Raw genomic sequence first — 22346 nt, forward strand, 5'->3', positions numbered from 1 at the left:
AAAAAAAAAAAAAGTTGTAATTAATAGATGTTCCTCTGTCTCTTTTCCCATCTTCCTTACCACTTGGTCTTTAATCTTATTAAACAAGATCTAAGGATAAGACAAGAAAAAGGATGGTTGCATCTGTACTGAACATGTATTGACTTTTTTTTTGTCATTTTCTAAACAACATAATATAACAACTTTTGACATAGCATTTACGTTGCATTAGTTATTATAAGTAATCTGAGATGATGTAAAAGTTATATGCAAATACTATATTTTGTATGAAGGACTCGAGCAGTTGTTGCTTTAAGTATCCATGGGGAGTCCTGGAACCAATTCCTCATGGATATGGAGGGACGAGGAACCACTGTAGTTAAACAAATAATCACTTTAAAAATTAAAACCTTTTGCATGGTGAATAGAGTCATGCACTGTATATATAATGGTGATCCAGTTAAGTTTATTATGCCACATTTTTATCGGAAGTTTCCTATGTTTAAATATATTTAGATACACCAGTACATTGTGTTACAGTTGCCTATAGTATCCAGTGCAATAACGTGCTTTACGGGTTTGTAGCCTAGGAGGAATAGGCTATGCCATGTAGGTTTATGGAAGTCCAATCTGTGGCACTTGCACAGTGGCTTAATTACCTAAAGACTTACTCTTCAGAACATACTCCTGTCATTAAGCAATGCATGACTGTAGTTGTACAAAAAATAACAATGCAGGCATACCTTGGCAGTGTCCTAATTCTTACCAGCATCCATGATTACTTAATTTTGCAATGGAAAGACTTCAAAAAACAGTGATCTATTAGGACACTATATTTGCGATACATGACAAATGATAACTTAAGAACTGCAAACATTCAATAAGAAAAAAATAATAAAGCAAAACTAGATGGGAAAAGGAAGAAGCAAATTTCAAAAGAAAACTCAATAGGCAAAAAAAAAAGTGTGAAATGATGTTCAGACTTGCTAGTAATTGGGAAAAACACAAATCATTTTTAATCTATTAGGCAAAAATTAGAGCTATGATAATACTAATTTTTGGTGGGAGTGTTGCAAAAGGTACTATAATATTTGCTGCTACAGAGTAAAAGTTGATACCTTTGTAAGGGCAATTTTGCATAATATGAACACATAAAAATATGCTTCAAGTTTCACATACATTTAGCCTACAGAATTACCCATGTGTAAACATGTATACAGATGTTCATTATAACACTTCTTATAACAAAATACTTGGAAATAAATTTTCATATTAACAAGAGCATACTATATGATCTTAGTCCAATTAGAATATTCTGTTTTATTTCAATCCTTTAAAAGACTCAACTTCTGACTGTATAGAGACAATTAAAAAAATAATGTGTTCTCCATATGTGCATTTGGTCAGGTTAATTAAAACTTGTTCAAATCTGCTTGTTCTTAATATGGTTTTGTTAAAACTCTCTCATAATGGTGGATTTCTCGATTATTGTACTGTCAATTTTTTTGTTTTAGCAATTTTAAACATGTTATAAAGCAAGTAAACACATATTTGTTGAATTTCTAGTCAGAGAGTCAAACATTTTTAATTATGAATGTACAACCATTTTATTTTGGCATTAATTTTGCCTTAGATCTTTGTGCAATACTAATAAAGCTACAGTCTCTTTCCTTTGGTTAGAATTTACATTGGTTATTTGGTTCCAGCTTTACCTTTACCTTTTTTGTATCTCTGTTTTTAAAAAAATCTGTCTGAAAATGCATTTAGCAGAAACAATCAATTTACATTGGATATAATTATTGTTATGTTTGCTATATTCACTTTATTCACTCATTTTTTGTATTCTTCCCTTCTTTTAAATTATTTTTATTAATCTTTTTTTTTTTTTTTTCCCTATACCACAGGAATTAGGCACACTTTCTGTTTTGTTAATGATTAGCACTGATTATACCCATGCATATTCTCAAAGTCCAAAGTTAATGCCTGTGTCCACTGCCAAAGACAATAATGTGACCTTAGAATACTTGAACACTGTTCTATTCCAGTTTGCAGTCATTTTTATTTTTGAAATTACTCCTGTATTTTTAATTTTCCAAGACATTATTTTTGAAGAATTTTTACAACTGTTAATCTTTTAAAAATTAATCAGATTAAGCAGAACTCAGATTTTAAAATATTTTCACATAATATTTTATTTGATTTTTCTAACAATCCAGTGAAAGGGAATATAATACTGATTAGTAGGTAAGAGCTCACTGTGGAGTTAAGCTTCTTGGCTTTGAAATTCAGTCCCAACATGTACTACAATTTGGCCATAATAAATTTTTAGTGTTTCTGTTTTCTCATTTTAAAAATGGGGATAATCATATTTCTATCATGTAGGGTATGCATGTGTGAGAAGTAAAAGTGGTAATGTATGGAAATGGCACATAGTAACTATATGTTGTTAGTGGTTATTTTATATATATATATATATATATATATCAACAATATCCTCATTTTCTAATTTGAGGACCTAGTATGAAATCCATAGACTTTAATTTTTTTCTAAAGTTCATATAGAAAAAAAATGTTCATGGTGAAGCATCTAGTAGATGGTGACACATGGAGTTAAATTTTGTTTGTTTGTTTGTTTGTTTTGAGACAGAGTCTCGCTCTTGTTGAGCAGGCTGGAGTGCCATGGCACGATCTGGCTCACTGCAACCTCCACCTCCTGGGTTCAAGCAATTCTCCTGCCTTTGCCTCCTGAGTAGTTGGGATCACAGGTGCCAGCTACCATGCCCAGCTAATTTTTGTACTTTTAGTAGAGACAGGTTTCACTATGTTGGCCAGGCTGATCTTGAAGAGTTAAATTTTTGATTTTGTGACTTTGCTTACATTCTAGTCTCATTTAACTAATTGAACCCAGTCCTATGTCAATCTGGTCTTTAAGGTTATTTTATTAAGGAGGTTATTTTATTTTATATATTTTTTTTATTTTTAAGATTATTTTGTTAAGGTTATTTTATTCCATACATGTTTATTCTCTATATATTTCCTATATATTGGTATAAATATAAATGGTTCAGGGAAAAAAATTAGAGATTGGGAGAGGGTATTGTAGAAAAAGGAAGGAAGACAAAAAGAAAGCAGATGAGATGTAGTGTAGTAAGAAGAGGTGGCAGGGCAGCAAATTGAGCAGAGGAGAGAAGACAGTGGTTTGCTTAGGAAACGAGTGTAGTGACCAACCTGTTGCAATACTGGAGTTCAGAGAAGACTGCTTGTAGAAATCTGATTTGGAGAACTGGAGTAGGACAGTAGGGCCACATATTGAAAGTAAGAGGTTATAGAAAATCTATAAAATTCTAAATTCAGCATTTTTTTTTTTCCAACTGAAGAAAAAGCAAAACCAGAACTGTGAGATTTTGTTATTTTATGATTGTAAAAACACTGAACTGTGGGTTTGGGAGATTGCTGATTGAAAGAAGTTAAAGTAGGAAGTTATTTTAATGTTTATTTGAGTATCATGTAAGTGCTCTGCCAACTTTTTGTCTTGAAATAAGTGGTTTCTGTCACATGATTTGATATAGAGTTTCACAATCTATTTTCAGTTTGTTGACAAATCATGTTTCAGTGCTGTGCTGTACAAAATGTACTATTTATATTGAAAATGTGTCTTAACCTTGGCTCAAAAGGTGTCTCTGATTTCATAGATCTGATAGGCAAACTTTATTATCTGTGCTTTCTTTCCTCTAACCTTCACATGCAATTTATCCTGAGTTCAGGTTTATTTTCTTTGTTATTTTATTTTCAGAAGAAAAATAGAAAACTGTTGGTGGAAGGGCTGGTGGTTGAAGGTTTACTATTTTAAGAAAATTGTACATAATTTATTGCAAAACTCAGAGGAATTCAGACTTTTTCTTTTTTAGTAAGAGAAACAACTAACTTGATCAAGTTCATAAATGTGACATTAAAGTATTTCAGTTGTAATTTTTAATCACATTAAATTACTTCCAAAGATATTTACAAGGCATCTAGGCCAAGAACTATGAATGACATTAATAGATAACTTGTCCTTTTTTTGTCAATGTTAATTCATTTGCATGTTAAAAACTATAGTATCTGGTACAAATGTGAGGCTACTTTGGCTAGGGGGAAAGAACTTGTAAATAACTGATACTTATATAAGTAGAAAGGAAGCTCTAGAAAGACAAGTTATTTGGAAGTTGCTACTTTCTGCTTGACATTTTAATAGAGCTCTTTCATTTTATTTAAGTCATGGCTTTGGTGTGATTTAGGTAAACTTTAAGCTAAAGGATTAAATTTATGGTACTTGATGTGTTAAGAGGAATACTGCATTTACACTAGAACCGTTTCCCTATAATGCCATGTATATTATGGATGTCAAATAAATACCTCATATATGATATTGATTGAAAAAATACTTTTGAGACCCTCAGAAACTGGCTAATTTTGAGTTAGTTCTTGACACTGGATATATTTTATTTTTTTTATATGAGCCCAGATGAGAAGAGAGGATATGTTTTGACACTCCAAATACAAATAATCTTTAGTGACTATTGCTTTGGTGTCAGGATATTATCAAATGTCCTATTTCATATTCTCAGGGAATTCCCAAGATATGTCATTTGGCACATTATAGTAACCATTAGAGCTTTAGAGTAAAGGGAAGTTTTCTCTTTGTAGAGCATTCTAGGAAGTACAAAATATGGGCAATAATGCTGTATGTTACTAATAACTGGATAGCTTCTCTAAGGATAACTCTTTTAGAATAACTATTCCAGAAAGTAGATATAACAACTATTTTAAATCCTTATTTTGGTGGTGGTGTTTTGATGCCAAAGATGCCAAGAATTGTTTGTGCAGATTTTTATTTCAGAAGGCATAAATATACTTTAACTGTTGTAATGCTTCTCCTATGGGGTATATAGCGCTTCAGATTGCTAGTTTGAGGTTAAAATTAAGATTGAATGAGAAAATATATGACAATGCCTGATCTTAGTAGAAGCTTATTATATGTGTGTTTAACTCTACCTTTCATATAGTGCTAATTCCCTAAATTATGTCTAAATTATCCCTTATTTTACCAACATTCCAAATGCATTGTGAAAAATGCTGATTTGTTATTACAAGAACAGAGTTTATTAATGTGGCATAGATGAAAAGTATATTTCAAAACTAACGTGGATATGCCAGAAATCCTAAGCCAATAAGCTATTGCTTATTGAATAGTGAGGGAATAGTGTGAGGGAAGGAAGGAAAAAATTGCAGGAATAAAATATTGGTGATTCCTTTTCATCTCTGCCCATTCTTTTAGTAGAAATGAAAATAATTCTGAGAAGTAGAAAACATTAGAAGTTCAGAAAAGTAGAATGGGAAGACAGAAGGGCCATGTGTTAGTAGAGTGAAAGCAGGAAGACAGTATGAGTTGATAGGATTTTTAATAGGACCAGGTAAAAATACCAATACAAAATAACATTATCAACCATGTTGAGCTTTTGCCGTATCCATGCAATGGGATAACAGCTTTATTTGCAGCATTTGTTTAATCACAATAACTCTTATGAGGCAATTCCTCAAGGATCTAGAACTAGATGTAACTGAGATGTCCATATGACACCAGCCATCCCACTACTTGGTATATACCCAAAGGGACTTATATAATTATTTTCTACTTACAATAGACACATGCACACGTGATGTTTATTGCGCACTAATTTCACATTAGCAAAAGACTTGGAATCAACCCATACATATGTCATCTGTGACATGACTGTATTAATGAAACACGTGGCACATATATGCACCATGGAATATAGCAGTCCAATAAATAAAGGATGAGTTTGTGTCCTTTGTTAGTGACATTGTGATGCAGCTGGAAACATTCATCTTCTTAGCAAACCTTATCACATTAGAAGAGAGAGAACCAACCCACTAGCCTGTTCTGTTCCGCATGTTCTCCACTCATAGGTGGGAACTGAACACATGAGAGTCACTTGGACTTGGGAAGGTGTGATACATTCTACTATTCACTTGGGTCCTTAATTCATTATGGGGAGCGCGCGGGTGATTGGAAGGAGGGTTAGGTGCATTGGGATGTTATATCATGATATAAATGTATTGAATGATTTGGTGTTCTTGACTGAGTTATGTGGTCGTGCAGCACACCAACTATTGGTGTCTATATCAGTATATTTCATATTATTACTTAATACCTGCACGTTATTGTCACATGTTATCTCCTTAGAACTTTAAAGTATTATATAAATAAAAAAAAAAAAATTACTTTTTCTAGTTCATAGATACATTTAGAGAGGTTGTTTTCCAGCATCACAGAGGTTATAAATGGAAAAGTCAGGATTTATAGTTTGTCTTAACTCCTAACAATTACGTTTTCACATTTGGAACCTTGAGTCAAGCATAAAGTTCAAATGGTGCCCCTCTTCTCTAACTGTCAACTCTTTACACCATCAGCCCTGTATCACTATCTAGTCAGTTTTCTATTTAGATTCTGATACTCACCCGTATCCAGTTAGTATCTTGTACTCCCTGCAAATTTTCCTTCCCTATTTGTTTTTTTAAAAATCATCTCAGGTAATAAAACTCCCTTTGCTACTTTGAAGGCACCTCTTTATTCTCCCTTCCTCCTCCCTATAACCCATCATTTGTAAAGATGGTGGCTTCACCCAACATCTTTTTTGGTATTTTGTCAGCCCTCAAGGATACAACTCTCCAGGCCTGATAATTCAGCCAGTGTGCACTGCCCTCTATATAGTAGTTGATTAGGGATAGCATCTGTTTTGTTCAGTGTCTGTGCTAAATCGGTTAAGTATTTAGTGTTCCATTTCTCAGACAATCATTGCTTGTTGAAAGCTCCTCTTTCTTCATATCATTTTTTATTGTTTTTATATACCCATATGTTTTAAAAGTGGTACCTCTACGTCAGTATGTCCCCATATTAGTTAATCGGTTTCTCTAAACCAAATCTGCCTTTAGATTGCACCGTCAGTCATAAAGACATGGCCTTTCTAACATTCACCCAAACTTTAAATCACGGAGTCCCCATTTCACTCTTTATAGTCGCTATTCTCTTATATCTGATTAACCACCATTTTCTGTACAGTCTCCACCAAGTCTGTTGTATCTCCCCTGTCTGTTTTACATAAACATTTCCCCCCCATTCCAGGGGTATATATTCCAAGACCCCCAGAAGATGCCTGAAACCACAGATAGTACCAAGCCCTGTACAGTCATCTCTCCAGTATCTGTGGGGTATTGGTTCCAGGACCTCCCATGGATACCAAAATCTATAGATGCTTAGGTGCCTTATATAAAATAACATAGTATTTGCATGTAAACTATGCACATCCTCCTGTATGCTTTAAATCATCTCTATATTGCTAGAGATGTAATATCTACTGTAATATGAATACTATGCAGACAGTTACATTGTTTAGGGAATGGTGACAGGAAAGTCTATATGTTCAGCACAGATACAACTATCCTTCTTTAAAAATATGTTCTTCCGCGGTTGAATCTGGCGATGTGGAATCCATGGATATGGAGGGCTGACTATATACACCATGTTTTTTCCTGGCATATCACTCAACTATTAGCTGATGAGTCAACTCAGATTGTTGGAATGACTAGGGACAACTAGACTTCAAGTGATCTTTCATCCCAATTATGCTCACAGCACAGTGTATGATCTCAGAGTTTCAAGAGATCAAACTCCCTTCTGCAAACCCCAGTCAAACTTTGCTTCTGTCTTGTTTGCTGATATCTCATTGGATAAAATAAATATCAAGCTAATTCCATAGTCTATTTAGAAAGAGACTCCATATAGGTATGGATACTGGGAACTGTCATTCATTGGATGCCCTTTAATATAACAATCTATCACACTTCCCTAATTTTCATTCTTACTGCTATAATCCAAGTTCAGATTTCCATCACTGCTCTGCTTACTAATGTTCCTGTCTCTTTGTTTTCTGGCCCATCTGATATAATTAAAAGTTTTTATTACTACTTTCCTGTTAAAACAACCAAAAAACCTGAGGAAAGTATTTTTTTTTCTTCTCTCTGATTTTGAGTGTCCCTAATATACCTTTCCAAATTTAACTGCCATGGCTCCCTCACACTTGACTTACATTTCTAAAACACTGTATTGACTTCTTGCCGTTCTCCTTGCTCTTCTACATATTTTTCTTACTTAAAAGTAATTTTACCTATCTCTTCATTGATGTCAAACCCGTTCTTCAAGTCAATTTTGTCTCCCCTTATTCCCATCTGTCAGAAATAACTTTTCCTATCAATTAAATCCTGAAGCACTTTACTCGTAACCCTCTTAAAATTATGTTCATATCTTTCACTTTATTGTTTGTTTTTGTGTATGGATATATCCCTTCTCTAACTGAACATAACTTCTTGAACAGCTCTGTCTAATAGAAATAGAATGTAAATCATATATGTAATTTAACATTTTTTACCAACTGCATTAAAAGAAACAAAAGACACTAGGGAAATTAATGTTAATGGTAAATTTTATTTAGCCTAATGTGTCACAATATGTTATTTCAACATGTAAACATCATAAAAATATATTTTTTTTACATTTTATTTTCACATTATCCAGAGTGTGTTTTACACCTATTACTCATCTCTGTTCAAACTACATATATTTCAACTGGTTAGTGGCCAATTGTTTCTAGTGGCTACCACATTAGACATCACAACTCTAGAATTCTAGGAGAAACATTAGTGTAATACAGAGAATGTTGACTTGCAATAAGACTTATTTTCAAATCCTGTCTTTGTCACTTACCACATGAGCCTGGTCAATTTACTCAATCTCTTTGGGCCTTAGTTCCATCATGTGTACAACACTTTTGCTGGGATTAGAGTCGAGTGTATTAAACAATTTCTAATATAGAGTTCATTGATTTTTAAAAAATCAGTGAGGACATAACCCATGCTATGCCAATGTTTTGCACAATACCTGGAACCTAGAGTTTTCATGTTATAGCCATTTATTGAGCACATAAGACAATGTCAATCGTTTTACTAGGATTTGGAAATACTGGATATGAAGTCTGCCTTCAAGAAGCTTGATCCAGAATGACAAGTAAATTGTTAATTATTTATAATATTGTTACAATAGAAGTCAAATATAGCTTAATGTCATATAAATTAAAAAGCTTTCATACAGCAGAGAAGCTAACTGTGCTTGGTAATATAAAGGTAAGCTTCATAAAGTTGTGGTTTCAACTTAATGTGGAAGGAAAATTAGTTGCTTCCACACTAAGTTGGATGTGGAAGGGGATGATATGGGAAAGAAAACCACTAGGAAAGTCATGGAGGTATGACATTGCATGTAAAATATGAGGAACTTCTAGTTTTGCAATGAATAGAGTTCACAGGATTGGCTGGGGGAAGGACGAAAGGGGAGCATCAGGATCGAGAGTGGAATAGTTAAAATCCACAGCTCTCTTGATACTCTTCACCAGAGCTGGTACTTCCTCATTTCTTCTCATGTTAAAAAATGGTATCACCCCCAAATACCTATATATTTAATATTTTTTCCTCATCTTTCAGCTCTAATCTATTCATAAATCTACTGCCTGTTTACCTCTGAAATAGACCTTGTCTATGCCCTAGTGCAAGCCGCTCACCTCTTTCCTGGGCCACTGTAAAAGTCTTCTAACATCTACCTCTTTCCACTCTTATCCTCCTATAATCTGGTTTCTTCCCAGAAGCAAGGGTGATTTTCTTTTTAAAGTCTATTAGTCTTTCAGTTCCCCATGTTACAGCCTTAACAGCTGTCTCTTTCTTCATGTTCTACAAGGTTCTACATGATCTGGCCTAGCTCTCTGATCTCATCTCATTTTATCCCACCCTTTATCACATGTGCTGTAGCCACACTGATTTCTTTTTAATGTGTCTCATGTATTAGCTTTTTCCTTTCTTGGGACATTACTCTTGCTCTTTCCTCTATCTATTGCTGTTTCTCTGATCTCTAAATGACTGGACACTTCTAATCATTTAAATCACATCATAAAGTCACTCTTTTAAGGGGTGTCTTCCCTTACCATCCAGTCTAAAATATGCTGACGGAAAAGTCACTCCCTATTTTATGATTTTATACTAGTTCTTATTGCTATCTGAAATTATTTTTATCATCACTATTAGTACTGTTGCTATTACTGTTATTTACTAATATATTTTCTTTCCACTAGAATGTAAGCTCTCTGAGAACAGAAACCTGTCTTTTTTATCATTGTCTCCTGAACATCTCCTACAGTGCTTAGCAAAAAGCAGACACACACTTAACACTTGTTGAATGGATGGATGAAGTTTTTCCTACCTGTACTATTACTCCCTTTCATAGCATTTCACTTAAATTAAGAAGGAAAAGGTATGCAAATTTATTTATTTAGCATTTCATCAGGTGCAATTAATATTTGCCTACAGGGAGAAAACCACCACCACCACAAATCCTACTACTATATGCACTATATTAAGCACATGACTTGCTCGAGGGGAAAAAAGTTAGTTTCTCCAATTCATAGGCTTTCAGATTTTAAATGTTTTCTTAAATCTTAATGCAGAAATTTAAATAACCAAAATTTGAATTAAGGATGGGAAACAGGGCTGATTTTAAAATGGAAATATCACATAATATTTCTGTTTGAAATGGAAGCATGACAAAAATTTGAAAATATACAGGTAAAGCAATATTTTGAGAATTCAGTTGGTTTCAATTGTTACTTTCCATTAGTGATGGATATCAGAAATAAAATACAGTCCTTATTTATTTAATTAGGATTTATATATATACACACATATATAAAGAATTTATATATGTGGACAGTATATATTTATATATGTGGACAGTGTTATATATATGTACTGTTATATATATATATATACAGTATATATATACTGTGGTGTGTGTGTGTGTATATATATATATATATATATATATGTTCTCATGTTGCTATAAAGAAGTGTCCAAGACTGAGTAATATATAAAGGAAAAAGATTCGATGGACTCACAGTTCCACATGGCTGGGGAAGCCTCAGGAAACGTACAATCATGATGGAAGGGGAAGCAAACGCAAACACATCCTTCTTCACTTGATGACAGGAAGGAGAAATTCTGAGCAAAAGGGGGAAAAGCCCCTTATGCAACCATCAGGTCTTGGGAGAACTCACTCACTATCTTGAAAACAGCAGTATGGGATAACTGCCCCCATGATTCAATTTCAATGACCTCCCACCAGGTCCCTCTCATAACACATGGGGATTGTGGGAACCACATTCAAGATGAGATTTGGGTGGGGACACAGCCAAACCATACATATATATACATATATGTACACACACACATGCCCACATACACAAGGACTGTATAGATATGTGTGTGTATGTATATAAAAATATAGTCCTTATGTGTGTAAACATATTTACTGTCCTTATTTATATGTGTATGTGTGTGCGTGTATGTGTACACACTGCCAGAGTTTGTAAAGGTTACGATTGTATCAGTAAGAAAAAAACAGGGTCTCAGTCACCTCTGTCAGCCCACGCACCATGTTGTCCCGCCACTCTGCTGTCCCACTCCTCCACCAGTTGCGATGGAAGAAGAGATCATGGTGCTGGTGATTGACAATGGCTCCGGCATGTGCAAAGCTGGCTTTGCTGGGGACGACACATCCCAGCCGTGTTTCCCTCCATCGTTGGTGCCCCCGGCACCAGAGTGTGACAGTGGGCATGGGCCAGAAGGACTCCTATGTGGGCGACATGGCCATGAGCAAGCGCAGCATCCTGACCCTGAAGTAACCCATTGAGCATGGCATTGTCACCAACTGGGATGACATGGAGAAGATCTGGCATCACACCTTCTACAAGGAGCTGCACTTGGCCCTGGAGGAGCACCCGGTGCTGCTGACCAGGCCCCCCCTGAACCCCAAGGCCAACAGAGAGAAGATTATTCAGATCATGTTTGAGACCTTCAACACCCCGGCCATTTACGTGGCCATCCAAGCTGTTCTGTCCCTCTACGCCTCTATTTGCACCACTGGCATTGTCATGGGCTCTGGAGATGGGGTCACCCACACGGTGCCCATTTATGAGGGCTACGCCCTCCCCCACACCATCCTGCATCTGGACCTGGCTGGCCAGGACCTGACTAACTACCTCATGAAGATCCTCACCAGGGGTGACTATAGCTTCACCATCACTGCTGAGCGGGAGATCAGGCACTACATCAAGGAGAAGCTGTGCTATGTCGCACTGGACTTTGAGCAGGAGATGGCCACTGCCGCATCCTCCTCCTCCTCTCAGTAGAAGAGAGATGAGCTGCCTGATGGCCAGGTCATCACCATCGGCAACGAGGTTCCGGTGTCCAGAGGTGTTGTTCCAGGCTTACTTCCTGGGCATGGAATCCTGCGGCATCCACTCAGTCCACCTTCAACTCCATCATGAAGTGTGAGGTGGACATCTGCAAAGACGTGTAGGCCAGCATGGTGCTGTCCAGTGGCACCGTGTGCCCAGGAATCACTGACAGGATGCAGAAGGAAATCACCACCCTCACACCCAGCACCATGAAGATCAAGGATGATCGCACCCCCAGAGCACAAGTACTCGGTGTGGATCAGTGGCTCCATCCTGGCCTCACTGTCCACCTTTAAGCAGATGTGGACTAGCAAGCAGTGGTACAACGAGTTGGCCCCCTCCATCGTCCACCGCAAATGCTTCTAAATCGACTGTGAGCAGATGCCTAGAATTTGCTGAATGGGTTAATTCAGAAGTATAAATTTGCCCCTGGCAAATGCATACACCTCATGCTAGCCTCACCAAACTGGAATAAACCTTCGAAAATAAGTTGTCCTTGAAGCTTGTATCTGATATCAGCACTGGACTGTAGAACTGGTTGCTGATTTTGACCTTGCATTCAAGTTAACTGTTCCCCTTGGTATCTGTACATATCTTGGATTTCAATCTTTAGTACATGTGGCTTGGTCACTTCATGGCTAAAAACGTGCTTGTGGAAGACAAGTCTGTGGCTTGGTGAGTCTGCATGGCCGGCAGTCTCTGATCTGTGCAGGTTATTAATGTGTCAGGACTGAGTGTTCTGGAATTTATCTAGAAGCTGACAAGGACTCCTGAACCAGTTGCTTCTGTCCTGTCAATCTGTCAGGGTTGGAAAGTCCAAGCCATCGGACCCAGTTTCCTTTCTTAGCTTATGTTGTCTGCCAGAACCCTGTGGGCTGTTACTTGCCTTCAATTGGAAGCAGTTCACATTTATACTTGTAAATGTATTCCTCCTTTTAATTTATGTCAAGTTTTTTGTACACAATTCTCGATCTTTAAAGAGATGACAACAAATTTTGGTTTTCTACTGTTATGTGAGAACATTCGGCCACAGCAACATGTCATTGTGTAAGGAAAAATAAAAGTGCTGATATAAGCAAAAAAAAAAAAAGGAAAGAAACATTAGTTTCTAAAAGGTCATTTAAGTTCTTTCCATGAGAGACTTTTTAATGTTCTTCACCTGTTAAAATTATTATTGATAAACGTTTTCAGATTATGAATAGACAGTTTGCCCTCCAGTATTTATTGATGCTAATATTTACTTTGTAAAATGTGCTTCTTACAGGAATATAAATAGTTTCTGGAAAGGACACTGACAACTTCACAGCAAAATGAAGTTCTTTCTGTTGCTTTTAACCATTGGGTTCTGCTGGGCTCAGTATTCCCCAAATACACAACAAGGACGGACATCTATCGTTCATCTGTTTGAATGGAGATGGGTGGATATTGCTCTTGAATGTGAGCGATATTTAGCTCCCAAGGGATTTGGAGGGGTTCAGGTGGGTATTATTCATAGTATAAATTACAGGATTCACTGTGCTTATAGTAAATAGTGTTCTGATCTGATCTGTGAAACTTGGGCAACATTTTACTTCCCAGGTAAGTATTCTAAGTAAAACAGCTTTCTGAGGAAAAAACAATGTAGTATTTTTGGCAACTTTATATTTTGTTTCTGAGATAATCTTTCTTCAATGAGAATCCTCCAATGTGCTGTTAATATTTTCAAAAGATAGCTGCATATACAAAGATTCAAGAATATTTTTATATTATTGATTAGTTTCTAGAACATCCAATGATATACAGTAAGACACAATTTGGTGCTTATTAAGACTGTTTAATTTGTAGGTCTCTCCACCAAATGAAAATGTTGCAATTCACAACCCTTCAAGACCTTGGTGGGAAAGATACCAACCAGTTAGCTATAAATTATGCACAAGATCTGGAAATGAAGATGAATTTAGAAACATGGTGACTAGATGTAACAATGTTGGGGTAAGTGAATTCTAGTTTCCTTTAAAAATAGCAGATAGGAAAATGATTTCTCTCTTCTTTCCTGCTCCTTTTGAGCAGAAAGTTTTCCATATTTTATATTTTTTTAAATTTTACTTCATGCTTTAAAACTTAAAATTAAATATTGTCTTATGTTCAACTTTTGTAAATATTTTTGTATATGTTCTCTATCTACTAAAGAGATAAGTTAAAGTTTAGAGCAGAATTTACTTCTAAAGCAAAACATCAAATTTTAACCCTTATAACCATATTTCCTGGAAAGACTTTTCTGGTTAGAAATTATAATTTCAGTTACAATATTTGCTATCATTTTTAGGTAACTTGTGTTTCCATCAGTAATTCCTGGGTTTTTCGTGGTGAATAGCTCGCTTCTCTATTTAACGAGCAGCATAATTTGAGACTAATATCTACCTTATTTGTCTTCAACTGCTAAGTAGAGAGTACAGGCTTTCTCCTGGTGACCCACTGACATTTCCAAAACAATAACCTTTCCAGTTTCATCTGAGTTTTGTCTCCCCAAAATGGGCTTTTTGCATTTCCTCCTATTTACGGTAGTTTCTGGTTCTCTCAATTTATCATTACTATAAATATTTGACCAAGTGTCTAGAATGAATATAGGTGTTTAGTTCACATTACTTTCCTTTCACAGTTGACTTTTGATCTTGTAGAAAATTAGTTAGAAGATATAATGAAATATTTTGGAGTTTTATTAACACACTATATACTTTAATCAATAATGCTTTAAATGTCTACCTCTCTCTAAGTCACACTGAAGTAGAAACTTTGCTTTCTAGGTTCGTATTTATGTGGATGCTGTAATTAATCATATGTGTGGTAATGGTGTGAGTGCAGGAACAAGCAGTACTTGTGGAAGTTATTTCAACCCTGGAAGTAGGGACTTTCCAGCAGTCCCATATTCTGGATGGGATTTTAATGATGGTAAATGTAAAACTTCAAGTGGAGATATCGAGAACTATAATGATGCTACTCAGGTAATTTTTTTTAAGACAGTGATCTGAATAAAGAATGGCATACGCCTTTTATTATAGACATGTAGCTAATTGAACTTCAGTTTAAATACTAATTTAGATCTCTTAGGGACACAGGTTAACAAATTTGACTACTTTAAGAAACTCAAACCCATATTTAAAAACTTTTAAATATGGATTTGAGTTTCAATCAATGCACAATTTTAAAAGCTCACTTTTAAAATCTTCCAACCAATTCAAAAGCTCATCAACTTTATTTCCTAAATTCTCTATTTTCTACTAGAAAATATTTCAAAGATACATGTATAGTAGATTGTGAGCATCCCCAGTGCCCAATGCAAGGAAGTCCCTATAAAATATCTATTGAGGAATTACTGAATACATGAATAAGCAAATGGATTCTCAGGTGAAAAGTGAGGTTTTATGAATCGGTCATAATGTTTTTACCTCAACAGGTCAGAGATTGTCGTCTGGTTGGTCTTCTTGATCTTGCACTGGAGAAGGATTATGTGCGTTCCGAGATTGCTGAATATATGAACAATCTCATTGACATGGGTGTTGCAGGGTTCAGACTTGATGCTTCCAAGCACATGTGGCCTGGAGACATAAAGGCAATTTTGGACAAACTGCATAATCTCAACAGTAACTGGTTTCCTCAAGGAAGTAAACCTTTCATATACCAGGAGGTACATTCAATACATATATGCATATAAAATATCATCTTATTCATTAGAAAATTAATGGCAGATTCAATTAAAAATGGAATTTCTGTAGGATAAGGACTGAGTCATTTACATAAAACACTGTTCTTTAACCTCCTCTTCTTCAGATACAGCGTATCTAATTCTTTATCACAACAGGTTTTATGGAGGTACACAGAATGTAGGATACTGATAATAGTTATGTCTTTATTTTCTTTGGAAATGAAATGAGTTTATATTTATCAAGAAATGTCAGTCAGATAGTAAATATATTAGTATGAGCTGTTATTATCATTGATGTACAAGACTAAAAATTAGATAAGTATTCTCACAGGACAACAGGTAACTTTGACATTATGTTTCTTTCAATATTGTAGCGTATACTTAATCAAAAAAAGAATATAAGAATATTACCTGTTGAGATAATAAGAATAAGAAAAAACCCTTTTGAGCATTTTATATAACAAATAGCACTGGGTGTGGTGGCTCGTGCTGTGATTTCATGAATCACAGCACTTTGGGAGGCTGTGGCAGGATTGCTTGAGGCCAGGAGTTTGGGACCATCCTGGACGATATAGCAAGACCCTGTCTCTGAAAAACAAAACAAAACAAGATAAAAACAAATAATAAATAGCTTAAGCTATTTGTTATAGAATATTAACTTATTGGTTAAAATGCTTTAAAGACCTTATGAAAAATGTTATTTTTTCCTAAATTTCTACTAGGTAATTGATCTGGGTGGTGAGCCAATTAAAAGCAGTGACTACTTTGGAAATGGCCGGGTGACAGAATTCAAGTATGGTGCAAAACTCGGCACAGTTATTCGCAAGTGGAATGGAGAGAAGATGTCTTACTTAAAGTAAATAAATACAACTTTTCCCCTGAATTATTTCATAGATCTATTAATCAGACTACCCTAGTGTGAGTTATCTTCTGGAACATTCTTATTCAGACAACTATCAAGGAGTCAATTTTTAATGATAAGTATTCTAGTGCCCTAAACTCAAATCAATCATCTTTTGTATTTAGAGTGTCTGTCACAAGACAGTATGCCTCAGAACCCTAAACATTCCCTAGGAATTTTCATCTAAGTACAAGATGAATATACTAGATTTGACTTGATGTTTGCATATAATCTTTTAAAGCCAGGTTATTATTAAAATGATCCCGTCATTTATAAAGTATGTACAAAGTGTCTATACCATAGAATTTACCTATACTAATTTAAAATATTAAAATATTTATATGATAACAATACAGTATTGAAGCCTTATTTTAATCTAGTTTGACATTCTGTATAATGTGATATGGATATTGATCCTTCTGGAGTTCCTCTAAATTATAATGTGCTGAAACCTTTAAAAGACCTTATTTTAATAACAAAAATCTTGTATTTGTAATATAAATATAAGTATTCCATACATGTATATACAAATATGGACTATATATGTAGATTACACACGTGAGTGTGTATGGTGTGTGTGTGTATATATGTGTGTGTGTAAATATATATCTTGCAGACTAACCACTTAATTAGAGAGAGAATTAATCTTCAGATGCCATGCCCTGCAGAAAGAGATGCACAGTTAAATTACTCTAAAACAATTGTGAAATGGTACATCAATTATATCTTATTTTTCAAAAATAGAAACTGGGGAGAAGGTTGGGGTTTCATGCCTTCTGACAGAGCACTTGTCTTTGTGGATAACCATGACAATCAACGAGGACATGGGGCTGGAGGAGCCTCTATTCTTACCTTCTGGGACGCCAGGTAGAAAACAAAGTTCTCTATTTTTTTAACACATCTTTTAATGATGGTAAGAATATTCTGATATTCTATGATAATATAATTATGTAACTTTCAGGCTGTATAAAATGGCAGTTGGATTTATGCTTGCTCATCCTTATGGATTTACACGAGTAATGTCAAGCTACCGTTGGCCAAGAAATATTCAAAATGGAAACGTAAGTTTTAGAGTTGTTCAAAATATCCTTTTCTCAAGAAAAAGGAGGCAATCTTGTTCTAACTTAATATGACAACTATTAATTATGTATTTATTCAACAAATATTTAATTATGTGTAAACCTGATACAGGGCTCTGATTTTAGACAGATTATATTAAAGGAGTAAAATTTATATTCCTCATTGAAAAAGAGTATGCAAGCTATTTCAGAAATATGACAAACATCCCTCTAGCCAACAGGAAAAAAGAAAACACTTAAAAACAAGAGCTAGATACAGGGAGTACAATATGTATTCCTAATACATATCTACCGCAGGGTTGATAGCAAGATTATATATGCCAACACTTGTAGAGAACTTAAAACATCATCTGCCCGTAGTGAGAACAACATAAATATTTGTTAAGTACTTTTAAAATGTTATATGGAATACAAAGAAATGAGTCATTTGAGCTAAGTTAAATAGGCAAAGTGTCCTATAAGAGGAAGGAAATTATATGAGCATTCCAAGAAAGGTAAGAATGAGAAAAACTTTTGGGAGTATGGTAAAGACATTAATCTGATGAGTAGTTTCAAAAATGAACAGAGAAATAAGAATGTAAAGATATTTGGAAAGCTAGTAGAAGGTTTTCCTTTATACTAAAGGGTTCAGAAACAGCATCAGAGACTTTATGTCTAAAGCAGAAATTCCTCCTTCCTATGAGTCACACTGATATCTAGCTAGCTTCTTTTAGATGCCTTTCAGTTTGAGAAGTCCGCTACTTTGTACGGCAACTGATTCTGTTGTTAAACAGCTTTAATATTTAGAAGGTGTACTTTTATATCGAGCCAACTTCTTATAATTTCTACTAATGATCTTATTTCTGATGTTAAGAGTCAGAGAGTATTTTTATTTTTCCTATTACTATAACGTTTCCACTTTGCCAGGACTGCTGCATGCTAAAAATTCTTAGTTTTGTTCACTTTTCACCATATGACATGATTCTAAGGTCAACACTGAAAACCGTCCTAGTGTTACTGTAGTTTTTTTTTAATTTGTATTTTTTAAAGTGCCAATCCAAAAAACATAATATTAAAAGTGTGGTCAATTAATAAAAAATGTTCAGATGTATTGTTTTGTACATTTATCTAAAAAGAAGCATGAAGGACTCTAAGATTTATTTAGCACATGTCACGTTCAGGGCATTTTCAGATATACTACTTAATTTTAGAGCAAAGAAAACAATATTCCCATTTTACAAATGACAAAACTGAGACACAGTGAATTATGCACATTGATTAAGTTTTCTTAGCTACTGGTAATAGAGCATGTTTTAATCTTGGTGTTTCTGATACTAATGCCCTGCCCATTTCAATGACATTGCGTGGCTTATAGTGATGTTAAGAAGCCCTTGCAGGCCAGGTGCAGTGGCTCACAGCTGTAATCCCAGCACTTTGTGAGGCCAGGCGAGATCACCTGACCTGAGAAGTTCAAGACAAATCTGAGCAAGCTAGCAAGACCTTGTCTGTACTGAAAATTAAAAAAAAAAAAAAAAAAAAAAAAAAGAGCTGGGTGTGGTAGTGCACACCAACAGTCTTAGCTACTTGGGAGGCTGAGATGGTAGGATCACTTGAGCCTGGGAGATCAAGGCTGCAGTGAGCTATGATCATGCCGCTGTACTCCAGCCTGGGTGACAGAGCAAAGAAGCCTTTGCAGGTCCTTGGAATGAAAACCAGAGTATAAAAATTTGTTACCTTTGTTTTTAATATGGCAGAGAAGAACTTGAGCATAGAGAGATGATGAAGACCAAGTAAAGGGCTATAAAAATTAATGAAGGCATTGGATTCTAGATCAAGTCACTGACTGCAGAGACACAAGTAACAGGATAGGTTGGGTTTGGTGTAAAGGAGAAGGAAAAGGTAAATACATGTATGTTAAAATTTGGCTTTCCCCCCTAATTAAGGATGTTAATGATTGGGTTGGGCCACCAAATGATAATGGAGTAATTAAAGAAGTTACTATTAATCCAGACACTACTTGTGGCAATGACTGGGTCTGTGAACATCGATGGCGCCAAATAAGGTGAGAATATTTATTTTGACATGTCCTCTAATAGGGAACTTTCTTTAGCATTTTATTTAAAACAGTTGAAGTTTAAGAATACATGATATAAATGATGAATTGATGGGTGCTGACGAGTTGATGGGTGCAGCACACCAACATGGCACAAATATACATATGTAACAAACCTGCACGTTATGCACATGTACCCTAGAACTTGAAGTATAATAAAAAAAAAAAAAAAAAAAGAATATCAACTTTTTTGTGTTACTGTGTTTTTAGGAACATGGTTGCTTTCCGCAATGTAGTGGATGGTCAGCCTTTTACAAACTGGTATGATAATGGGAGCAACCAAGTAGCTTTTGGAAGAGGAAACAAAGGATTCATTGTTTTCAACAATGATGACTGGTAAGTAAATATCAATTAAAAAATAATATTTGCTACCAGTATGTTCTTGATTCATTCTTTTTTTTTCTGTTCATTTACTTTTTATCGTATCTGAAAAATCATTTAGTCGGTGGAGCAAGAAGACAATAGGGATCAAAAATGGGCAGAAGCAAAATGATGATGGTTACTCCTTTGTTGTCCTCTTTTCATAAGGGCTTTCTGTTGTAAGCAGAGTCCTTTCTGTGTACCCTTGCAGTATCTTATACATATATAGAATTAACATGCATGTGCTCACCTACACATGCCACAAAATACACAAAGTAATTAATATAAGGATTGTGAAATCATTAAAAGAACATGTCTTGTAGTCCTGCTTTTTTAATCATGGAAAAATGCTGCCTCAGTATTAAAATACCTTTATTTCTAACTGTTTTTCTCAAGGACTGCTCTACCTATTTTTTTGGTATACTTTCTTCACTTCTCTGTCTCCTTGTGACAAATCACATTTTTAAAGCATATATATAAATAATATATATCTTGTGGTTAATGATTTGCTTCAGGAGATTTGAGTTTTAGTTCTGAAACTTCTCATTATTGGCCTTTCATCTGTGATTCTTATATCCTTTGCCTGTGGTATAAATGATTCCCTAACATATAGCTCAGAAGACTTCCTTGCAAACAGTTGAATTGTCTCTGTCCAAGGCCAACTGATACTCACACGTAGCTCATTCTAATATAAATTATATTTCACTGATGAAAAATGAATAAATATATAAGTCAAGTCGATCTCTTTCCTGCCAAAAGCCCATGTCTAGTTCTTTAATTTCTTTCTTTTGTGGATGAGAATACCAAAATAAATTTTGTGAAAAGATTTATATTTCAAACTATCACTTATTCATAGAAATGCTAGATTGTTTGTATGTACACCCCAAATTCTTTTTAACCTCATGGGGAAAAAAAGGAGGTTAAAAAATAGTACCCTTTAAATTGTTAAAAGTAGTTGGTATTAAGTTCAGTTGAGAACAAATTTGATTTTACTAAGGTAGCACTTTTATCAAAGTGTGACCGTTCCTGCCAATCTTCACTGATATTCTTCAACTTTGATTTTCTGGTAATATTTTCACTACTGACCAGGGACTTGCTTAGTTTGCTGTCAGGTTCACTTTGATCCTGAGAAAGCTATTTACACCTACTAGAGAGGCATATGGGTTTCTTCTTAATGAGACCTTGTCTGCTTAGGGTTCTACAACATAAAGTTATGCTGTTTATTTGTGTTAGTTTGTATTCCTGCGTTTCATTGTATTGAAGTTAAATCTCAAATATTTTATTCCAGGTCATTTTCTTCAACTTTGCAAACTGGTCTTCCTGCTGGCACATACTGTGATGTCATTTCTGGAGATAAAATTGATGGCAATTGCACAGGCATTAAAATCTACGTTTCTAATGATGGCAAAGCTCAATTTTCTATTAGTAACTCTGCTGAAGATCCATTTATTGCAATTCATGTTGAATCTAAATTATAAAGTTTAAAATTAAATGCATATCCTCAAAACAATAGCCAAGTGTGTTTCTTTTCTTACATATACAGTAATATTTATATTTCATTAATTTTTAGTCAAAGCTCCAATTAGTAATCAACTTGAAAAATTCAGAAAAAAACTCAATAGTATTAAAATCCCACTTAATTATTGAATATTTAGAAGATAATTACAGTCAGCACATCATTATGCTTCAGAAGACTGACTTTAACTTATTTAACATATGAACTAAGAAAGGCATCTTAACCAATATGTTTGTTGTCATTAGCATCATTTACCCAGCTGTCTACCTTTAATTTCTGTCATTCTGTAATTCTTCCAAAGAGTGTTTTTATCAGTTAGTTAGGAATTGCTGGTTTAATGT

General features: G+C 34.8%; 1 protein-coding gene and 1 pseudogene across 2 annotated transcripts in view; both read left to right on the top strand.

The window, feature by feature from the left end:
- Positions 1-22001, top strand: part of LOC108522101 (alpha-amylase 2B) — a 29223-nt gene extending 7222 nt beyond the window's left edge. Inside the window, exons 1-11 of one of the 2 annotated variants that reach the window (XM_017862191.1) lie at positions 3136-3294; positions 13640-13853; positions 14200-14346; positions 15159-15356; positions 15809-16039; positions 16780-16913; positions 17703-17825; positions 17920-18019; positions 19960-20078; positions 20340-20465; positions 21778-22001. In XM_017862191.1, the coding sequence (XP_017717680.1) occupies positions 13686-13853; positions 14200-14346; positions 15159-15356; positions 15809-16039; positions 16780-16913; positions 17703-17825; positions 17920-18019; positions 19960-20078; positions 20340-20465; positions 21778-21967 (1536 nt within the window). In that variant the 5' untranslated portion in view covers positions 3136-3294; positions 13640-13685 and the 3' untranslated portion in view covers positions 21968-22001. Of the gene's footprint in view, positions 1-3135; positions 3295-13639; positions 13854-14199; positions 14347-15158; positions 15357-15808; positions 16040-16779; positions 16914-17702; positions 17826-17919; positions 18020-19959; positions 20079-20339; positions 20466-21777 lie in introns of those variants that run through there. The other variant, XM_017862190.1, reaches the window with a different exon arrangement.
- On the top strand, positions 11470-12826 carry LOC108522104 (actin, cytoplasmic 2-like; annotated as a pseudogene).
- Positions 22002-22346: the final 345 nt, after the last annotated feature.

Source organism: Rhinopithecus bieti, unplaced genomic scaffold (genome assembly GCF_001698545.2).
Source record: "Rhinopithecus bieti isolate Rb0 unplaced genomic scaffold, ASM169854v2 scaffold_63849, whole genome shotgun sequence".
Lineage (NCBI taxonomy): Eukaryota > Metazoa > Chordata > Mammalia > Primates > Cercopithecidae > Rhinopithecus > Rhinopithecus bieti.